Genomic DNA, 9,652 nt, shown 5'->3' on the forward strand with positions numbered 1-9,652 from the left:
AACTGCCAGCAGTTCAAGCCTGACTGATTCAAGCCTGACTCAGCCTTTCCTTCTTTCGAGGTGGGTAAAATGAGGACCCAGATTGTTTGAGGGTGACAGGCTGACTCTTAGAGAGGGCTGTGAAGCGGTATGTAAGTCTGAGCGCTATTGTTATTAAAAGCAAAGTGACTTTGGGATTCTTTTTCTGTTCAGAGATTAAAATCTCTTTCCCAAAGATCTCCGAGTGGGAAACGGAGCATGGGAGAAACAGAGGGAACAGAGGAGCTGAAAAAGAAGAAGATCGTTCTCTCCCTGCGCAGCCCTTTTGCTGCAACGAACGAAGCTCCTTCTCCTCCTTCGTGTGTAGTTTTAGGCTCCTTAGGAACCCACCACCGCACAGCCTCCCCCAGGGGTTTTGGCAGGGCTCCTGCACCGCACAGACTCACCTGCGTAGAGGCAGCTGAGGGCCAGGACGGTCACGTCCTGTAGGCGGGCCGGTGTCAGAGGTTCCAGGACAGGGAGGGAGAGCGTGTCCAGGGCCATGGTGACGTCAATCACCAGGGAATGGAACCTGCACAGGTGGGAGGGGAGACGGAAGGTTGGTGTAAAAAAAGTTGGCAAGGAAGGGAACAAAGAGATCGAGTTCGGCTCAGAACCTGTGGGAGAAAAACCGGGATATACCGTATTTTTTTTCCAAACCGTAAGATGCACCTAGGTTTAGAGGAGGAAAACAAGGGCAAAAAATAGGGGGTTTTTTTGCCTCTGTACGTCCCGTTTTTGTCCTCTCCGGCATCCAGAAGCTGCAGGCCAAAAACAGGTCCATTTTTGGCCCCCGGAAGCCTCAGTTGGTCTGTTTGCCCTCCCGAAAACGAGACGCACGGAGGGTTTGGGAGGCCCAAAACTGGGACTGTCTTCGCTCTACCAGCGGTCCCCAACTGGTGGTCTGTGGACCACTGATGATACGTGAGAAAACTTTGGTGGCCCGCAGAAATATTATTTGCATTTTTAAAATATTGCATTAAAATCAGAGGTCGTCCAACCATGGGTGCTCCTGGGCCGGATACGTGCAATGAACGCTTGTGTTGCTGCAAAGAGTCTCCCCCTTCGGCGTCTTTTTGTGCGGGTCGGAGGGGGGCAGAAATTCCCATTGGGGGTCTGCTTCAGCCTCCTGGTGCGAGGCTTTGGGTAAGGGCTGGAGGGAAGGGCCACTGGTGGCGAAGAGCCGGTGTGCCTCCAGGTGCCGGTACCTGGCCTTGCACCCCCGCAGGTCTTCCCTCTGCTTGGAAAGCCTGTGCTCCTAGTCCTCAGTGAGGTGCTTCTGCTGAGCCTCCTTCTCAGCCAGATCCAGCTTCCTGTTGGGGCCCTTAAGGAGCCCCGGCAGGAGAAGAGTGGCTGGGAGAGGAAGAGGGAGAGTAGAGGCCGGCGAGGTGCCCCTCGATGCAAGTGACCTCGAGTTGGCCACGCCCACCCTGTCCCATGGCCACCTAGCCACACCCACCCAGCCGGTCATTGGGCAATCGTATTGGTGGCCTGCGGGATTTAAAATTATGGATTTAGTGGTCCCTGAGGCCCGAAAGTTTGGTGACACCCTGCTCTATAAGACACACGGATATTTCCACCCTCTTTTTTCTTGAGCGCGTCTTATAGTCCAAAAAATATGGAAAGAAAGAGGATGAGCGCTTACCCGTTACGAACTGCTGTGGCGTCGGCGACAGTAGCCGGCATGATGAAGAAGGAATTGGCCGACACGGCATCCTGGAAGCGGTTAATGTAGCGCAGGAAATACGGGAGGTTCAAGCAGACGCGCAGCAGCTTTTCAGAACCGCCTGCATTGAAAAAGGCGAAGGAGGGTGAAGGGACCAAAAAGATGAGGACCGGCCTCTTGAGACTCTTGGGGAGGCCAGAGGCATGAAACTGCAGGAAGTCCTCCACTTAACGACCACAACTGAGCCCGGCGTTGGTGTTGCAAAAGGGAGAAATTCATTGAGTTTTGCTCCCCTTTTACGACTTTTCTCGCCACGTTTGCATTTGAATTAGTAACCTGGCTGTTAAGTGAATCTGGCTTCCTCATAGAATTTAATACAGATTAATACAGATTATCAGAGTTGGAAGGGACCCTTGTAGATCATCTAGTCCACCACCCCCAAAGCAGAAGACTCTACACCATTCCTGACAAATGGCAGTCCAATGTCTTCTTGAAAGTCTCCAGTGATGAAGCTCCCACAACTTCCGAGGGCAACTTCTGTTCCATTGGTTGATGGTTCTCACCATCAGAAAATTCCTCCTTATTTCCAGGTTGAATCTCTCCCTGATCAGTTTCCATCCATTGTTCCTTTCTGGCCTTCGGGTGCCTTGGAAAATAGATTGACACCCCCCCCTCCTCTCTGGGGCAGCCCCTCAAATATTGGAAGCCTGCTCTCCTGTCTCCTCTGGTCCTTCTCTTCCCCAGACTAGTCAGGTCCAGTTGCTGCAACTGTTCATGGTAGGTTTTAGCCTCCAGTCACTCCCTCTTGCCCTCTCTCCCTTTCTCTCCCTCCCTCTTTCTTTCTTTCTCTCTTTCCTTCCTTTTTCTCTCTCTCCTCCCCTCTCTTTCTCTCCCTTTTGGTTCTTCCTTTCTTTTCTCTTTTCTTTCCTATTCTTTCTCTCCCTCTTCCTTCATATATTGGAAGGCTGCTCTCCTGTCTCCCCTGGCCCTTCTCTTCCCTACATTAGCCAGGCCCAGTTCCTGCAACCGTTCATCCTATGAGCCTCCAGTTCCCTCATCATCCTGGTTGCTCTTCTCTGCACTCTTTCCAGAGTCTCAACCTCTTTTTTATAGTGTGGTGACCAGAACCGAATGCAGCATTCTATTTGCTTGTCTGAAGGTTGCAAAAGGGGGACTGCATGATTCCGGGACACTGCAACTTGTCATAAATGTGAATCAGTTGCCAAGGGGCAGAATGTTGATCATGTGGCCATGGAGGAGGATGCCGCAACAGTGGGAAAATTGGCCGCTTTTTCTCCCCCAGGGCTGTTGTTAACTTTGAACGGTCAGTAAATGAACCACTGTTAAGTCAGGGGCTATCTGCACTTCCATCGCCTCAAAGGAATTGTGGTTCTAACTCGCGTTGCGGACGGCTGGGCCTGAGAACACAGTCATGGCAAGGGAGCAGCCCCAGCAGACACCCCCACCCCCACCCGTCCACTCTCCAGACGATCCCTTCAGGAAATGGGGCAGCTCTGTTAGACAAGCAAGACAACACACACACACACACACACACACACACACACACACACGTCTTTCCTTACCGAGTTCTTGTAAGCTGGCCACGTTCTGGGCAACAAATATACTCTTGGTTTTGGCTGTGGAGGATTGGTCCGTGACGGTCTGTTCTTCCCCTTCCCCTTCCCCCTAGAAGCAGAGCCAAATGTTAAGAGAGAGAGAGGGGAGGGGGGGAGGCAGAGCCTGGGCCGTTTGTCAGCCCTCAGATGGACCCCAGGTCTGGAGGTGGCTGATGAGAAACAGCGGGGTCCAGTGCCTGACGTGCAGATACACGGAAGGCAGAGGAGAGGAGAGCAGTGGAAATCTATGGGCCGGTCCTTGGGACGGAAGAGCCACTGCTGCTAGCGAAGCCCCACCCTAGCTCTGGGGATAAAAGGCAGGGGGCGGAGATGAATAGATTGTGGCAGAAAACTATTCATCTCCCTGCCGGACAGACTTGTTAGCCTGCAATGAGAGAGAAGCTTTGCCAGGGCTGCTGACACTCCTAATTAAAGGAATCACTGATTTAACTACAGGGGGTTTGTCGGGTTTGGGAGCCAGGTCCCAACAGTTACGATCTCCTGCCATCAGAGGTTCACAGGCTCCCTGGAGCCTTGGGGCCCTCTGGTCACCCCTTGCTAAGCAGGATGGGCAGCCCTTTTCCCCAGGGAACCTGAGCCTTCTCGGGCAACCTTCCACAATCCACCTGAGCCTGCAGCGTCGTCATGGGCGACAGGGCCATCTTGGGATTGAAGACAGAGGTCAGCTGATTGAGGAAGTTCATCTGAACCTCCTTCTGGCGCAGTTCAGGCCTGACTGGAGAAGCCAGCTCTTTCTGATCCTCCACTGGAAAAGAGGAACGGGAGCGGAGGGTCAGGCCGGGGGGCGGGGGGGGCTGGGGTAGAAGTGGGGGTGGAGCAGCCCTTGCTGGCACATCCCGGGGCAGAAAATGTCATGGGGAGGGAGCCCTTACCGTCCGAGAGGGTCTTCACGGTCTGGGGCAGCTTGGCCGACTTCATCATCGCTGTGAAAGTGATGATCTCCGTCCGGTCCAGGCGGCTGCAGCCGGTGCACAGTCCCTTGATCAGCAGGATCAGGTGTTTCTACGGCAGCATTTTGGAAAAGGTGAGCGGCGCAAGGTTCAGGCCACCTTTCCCAAACCTAAGCAGACCCCAGGTGGGCAGGCACCAATTCCCAGATTTCCCCCCACCCCACCCCACCCAGCATGGCCTCTGCTGTCAATTCCAGGGTATGAGAACCTCATGTCTTTCAAGCAAGACCCCAGAGCTTCCAGGGTCAGCTTCAACCAAGGGCCTTCCATGCCAACGACGCAGAAATTCCCCAGCGGGGCAGAAGGGGGCGCTCTCTCCCCCTCTTCTCACCTGTGAGACAGCGCAGGCCTCGTCTGGGTTTTCAAGTCGCAACAGGGAGAACTCAATCAGTACTTTGCAGGCAGCTGCTACAGACTGCAGCTGGTTCCGAGGTACTGAAAAGGCAACGGGATTACGTCAGCCCAACCAAGCTTGAAAGGAGTTTTTAAGCAAATGCCGTGTCCTGCCTGACTGCATAAGCTGATCTAGGAATCCCCACTCCCTTGAAATGGAGCCTGCTCTCCCCTCCATCCTTTAATTCCTGGTGGAGAATTAATTCCTATGTCCATTCAGAGGCTTTTGGGCCAGGATCGGAGGCAACAGAACCAAAAGTTACCCTAAACTATAGATATATGAGCCATGGTTGCGCAGTGGTGAGAGTGCGGCACTGCAGGGCTACTTCTGCTGGCTGCTGGCTGACTGTAATTTGGCAGTTCGAATCTCACCAGGCTCAAGGTTGACTCAGCCTTCCGTCCTTCCCAGGTCAGTAAAATGAGGACCCAGATTGTTGAGGGCAAGAGGCTGACTCTGTAAACCGCTTAGAGAGGGCTGTAAAAGCACTGAAGCGGTCTATTAATCTAAGTGCTATTCCTTCCTTCCCTCCCAGTGGTTAGAATGCAGTATTGCAGGCTAACTCTGCCCACTACTAGGTGTTCAATCCTGACCTACTCAAGATTGACTCAGCCTTCCGAGGTGGGTAAAACAAGGACCCAGATTGTTGGGGGCAAGAGGCTGACCTGTAAACCACTTAGAGAAGGCTGGAAAAGCAACTATGAAATGGTATATAAGTCTAAGGGCTATTGCTATCTTCCTTCCTGCCCAGTGGTTAGAATGCAGTATTGTAGACTAACTCTGCCCACTGCCAGAAGTTCGAACCTGACCTGCTCAAGGCCCAACTCAGCCTTCCATCCTTCCAAGGTCAGTTAAATGAGGACCCAGATTGTTGGGGGAATAATATGCTGACTCTGTAAACCACTTGAGAGGGCTGTAAAGCACCGTGAAGTGGTATACAAGTCTAAATGCTATTGCTATCTGAAAAACCGTTTTCTGCTTCCTCCTTTCTGGGTGTTCATAAATGCCCCTCCCTTCTGCCATGTCCCTCCTAACCCTTCTGCTAACCACCTTCTAAACCAGTTTTGCTAACAGAATTCCAGGGGGATTCTGTGATTAAAAGCTAGGCGAACGAACACAGCCCGTGCAAAATGTCCCAATGCGCTCACTCACCCACTCCACACACCGTGGTGATGTAGTGCGTTGCAAGTGCAACAAAAGAGGAGTAGAAAGGCTCATATTGCTTGTCGTGGTGCAGGATTTCCGACTCGCTGCGGCGGAGGAAAGAAGCACAAGACTCAGAAAACTGGGCGCCCTTAAAGTTAAACGTGGGGAAGCTCTGAACATCGAAGGCGGAATGGAGGCGAAATTTGGTCTCTGGGTGGGTTTCGCTACTGATATATAGCGAAGTTAAAGCTGCCCCATTGGTTCCTAAAACCACACAGATCATCTGCCAGCAGGGACTGCAAGGAGACTCTGAGAATGCATGAAAGCTTATCCTAGTTCAGAGGCCTCCAAACTTGGCAATTTTAAGACTTGTGGACTTCAACTCCCAGAATTCCTCAGCCAGCTGGAGTCATATTCCGAATTGGCCATTTTGCTGTAGAAACCATGTGTTTTACATGAGGAAACTGTCACGGGCTGTCAGACCCCTGGCCCAGCCTTTTCTTGTTCCACCAAGCAGCAAACAGTAAGCACGGAGAGATCTATCTGTCAGTATCAGCTGCTGAGGAACTGCAGTGGCCTCCCCTCTGTTTATCTGACCAGTTACTCGCTCGACTCAGGCCTGAAGTTCGATTCAGCATCAGCAATGTTTAAATGTTAGGAGGGACTGCAACGTGACAGAATTGTGAACTCGGAATAAGCCAACAAAAGCAACCAACGCAACTTTTGAAATCCGAGTTAAGTCATGCCACGGAAACGGTGAAGGGACTGCAACAGGCATGGACTTGCACTGTTTTGAGGCCCTGAAACGATTCCACACAACTTAATAAGACAAGGATCACAAAATGCCCGAGGAGATTTTGCAAATAAACCTTTAGGAGTTGTATCCCAGAAAGGAAGAGCAAACAGGAGCGCAGCGCCTTCAATACTTTGCAGTCACATGCTTCCCCCCGCCCCCTTTATGCCAAACCTTGGCTAGATTCCTATGATTTATTCTGCTGGTAGCCTTCGCATGCACTGAAAACAGAATTGACAATCCCACCCAGAAATGCAAAGAGACAGGAGTTTGTACAGCTTTGCAAAGGGGAAGTTTTTCAAAGCAGGCTGTTGCATAATAGGAACTTTGGATAAACACCCTAAAGTGACAAGGGATAAAGACAGCATTTGGTGAAAAATTTACATTCGGATTGCCAACAGCATGAATCCAGGCTGCATTTTAAAATATTATTTGGAGGAATTGTTTTTAAATAGCTTCAGCTCTGAACAACAGTCAGTTGCTCTGGGAAATTCTTGACTCCAAGATCTAGCTTAAAATATACCAGCAATGAAAGCAACGCACAGTCCAAAATCAACTAGTGATATGTTGCTTCAAAGAAGACACGACATGTAGCTGCTATCTAAAACAGAAACTGTGCAAAATATCTACTAAAGAGCTCCAGCCCACCCTTAAAATACAAGGCTCTGTATATGATTCTCTATTCAAACCCTACTAAAGTCTCAGGTACATCAGGACGGGATATGGAGTACCACTGTCCTGTCCGGTCCGGTTAGCTTTTTGGAAGTGTATGCACAGGGCTGTAGCTGGCCCTGCTCATTATGTTGGAGGAGGACGGCCCCGACGGCGACGGCCCCAAGAGAATGAGCAGCTACAACCCTGTGCATACACTTCCAAAAAGCGAATGGACACAGAACAAAGATACCTGGGAGAGGAGAGGCAAGTCCTTACCACCACTGAAATCAGGACTACTTAGGTTCAATAATAGACTCAGGGACACATTTCCAGGTCATAAAAAAAATAGGGAGCTGCAGCCCCCCCAAAAAAAACAGTGAAAACAAAACCACGGGGCCCAGATCCCCAATGAACTGAGCCATCATGGAAGCAATTTGATCAGTCGGAGAGGAAACACACAACGTTTCATCCAAGCCTTTTGGGACAGGAGAGGAAAGGAGAGGATCCTGCAGAGCCAGGCCTCCAACTGATCTACCTCTGAGCAACTTTTCAAAACAGCTTTAAAACACATTTCTTTTTGCCCCTCTGGATGTGTCTGGAAGGCCAAATGTCTTTTATATCAAAGGGGTCTTTGAAAGACCAGCATGGCTACCTTAAGTCCACCCGGACAAATGACAACCAAAGGCAACTTCCTGGCAAGACGAAGAGCCCGTCACAGATATTCACAACCTGAGAATTTTTGTGCACCTCAGACCCCCCCACCTCAACACCAGCCTTTAAGGTGCTGCAGGGCCCTTTCAACCACCATGTAACCACTACAACTCCCATCGCCCACATCCTTGGGCACTTTCCCCAAGAGGCTTCCCCTCCCAGGTGGACCAACTACAACCCCCAGCATCTCCAAAGGGCTGGTTCTCTCCCCTAAGCCAGGTTGCTCCTAACTGGGTGAGGACTACAACTCCCATCGCCCACATCCCTTGGGCATTTTCTCCAAGAGGCTTCTCCTCCCAAACTGGACCAACTACAACTCCCATCATCACCAAAGGGCTGGTTCTCTCCCCTCAGCCAGGCTGCTCCTAACTGGGTGAGGACTACAACTCCCATCGCCCACATCCTTTGGGCACTTCTCCCAAGAGGCTTCCCCTCCCACAGTGGACCAATTACAACTCCCATCATCCCCAGAGGGCGGTTCTCCCCTTCAACCCCCTCGGCCAGGCTGCTCCCAGCTGGGTAAGGACTACAACTCCCATCACCCAGCGGAGGGAGGTTTTTGCGAGGGGAGGGAGTGGCTTCGTTTTGCCCCGCCCACTAGGAGCTGTCAAGCGGAGAGGGGAAAGTTGGGGGGGCAGTGCAAAATGGGGGGGGTCTTCCCCCTTCAGGACCCCCCATCCCCGGAGCCCCTCCCCTCATTGCGCCCCCTTTCCAACCCGGCGGGGGTGGAGCCCCGCCCCCTCCTCCTCCCTCCCACCTCTCAATGACGGAGGCCAGCAGCTGCGGCAGCTCGCGCATCTCGAAGGCCGAGTAGGAAGCCGACAGCAGCGGCCGCACCGCCACCTCCCAGCCGGGATCCCGCTCCGAAGACCCGGGCCCGCCGCCGCCGCCCCCCGACGCCGCCATCTTGCCGCCGCCTCTCCTCAGTTCTGCTTCTAGTAGCGTTAGAGTTGCTGAGGCAAAGACACCAGAGGCCGGGGGAAGAGCTTCCGGGTCGCGGGGAAATGACGTCGACCAACCACTTCTTCCGGTGGAAACTCCGCTCCCCCCCCAAACGACACCTGTCTGTTCCCTGAGGAAGGGAAACAACGGCCTAAATAATAAATTGGACGCTTTTATCGTTATTATCAACCGACATCCAGGCTCTCGACGTCCAGAGGAAAAAATTGGCGGCCTTCTGAGACTTCAAAGGGAACCGCAGGCTCGCCTCACAGAAGCGAGGCAGAGAGATTTCCGGGACGGAGGGCTAGAACGCCCCACGGCTATTTCCGACCGTTCTTCCGCCCCCGCATGGAAAGGAAGCCAAAGGAACGCAGGGGACGCAGTATCAGTTTCCTTTCCCGGCTCGGCGCGGAAAGGCGCTTGCGCAGAAAGGTGACTCAGCGACTTTCTCTTGGGTGCGCATCTGCGCAGGCGCCCTCGTTCTCTAGGTCTAGGGCTTCCATGAGCAAAGGCGGATTTCAAAAGTGGATTTTTAAAAAGCCTGATCTCTTTGGTTGTATTTTGAAATCATCCAACACAGGAGATTATTAATATTTTCTGGAGCATTTTAACATATGAATGGCTTAAAGTTCAAAAAAAAAATATCTGGCCCAAAGAGCTTGCAATCTAAAATCTGTCTTAATTTATATACTCTTATATTTTTAAATGTATTCAATTTAAATTGATTAAATTTAAAGTTAATGA

The 9,652-nt window shown here is 51.8% G+C and overlaps 1 protein-coding gene across 1 annotated transcript in view; it reads right to left on the minus strand.

The window, feature by feature from the left end:
* Window positions 1-8,952, minus strand: part of UBR4 (ubiquitin protein ligase E3 component n-recognin 4) — a 128,616-nt gene extending 119,664 nt beyond the window's left edge. Inside the window, 8 exon segments of the mRNA XM_087914818.1 lie at window positions 426-550; window positions 1,664-1,805; window positions 3,268-3,370; window positions 3,927-4,066; window positions 4,194-4,323; window positions 4,603-4,706; window positions 5,815-5,912; window positions 8,724-8,952. Of these exon segments, the coding sequence (XP_087770944.1) occupies window positions 426-550; window positions 1,664-1,805; window positions 3,268-3,370; window positions 3,927-4,066; window positions 4,194-4,323; window positions 4,603-4,706; window positions 5,815-5,912; window positions 8,724-8,872 (991 nt within the window). The 5' untranslated portion in view covers window positions 8,873-8,952.
* Between the last annotated feature and the right edge of the window lie 700 nt (window positions 8,953-9,652).

Source organism: Pseudonaja textilis, chromosome 18 (genome assembly GCF_049901715.1).
Source record: "Pseudonaja textilis isolate UNSWEBS1 chromosome 18, rPseTex1.2, whole genome shotgun sequence".
NCBI lineage: Eukaryota > Metazoa > Chordata > Lepidosauria > Squamata > Elapidae > Pseudonaja > Pseudonaja textilis.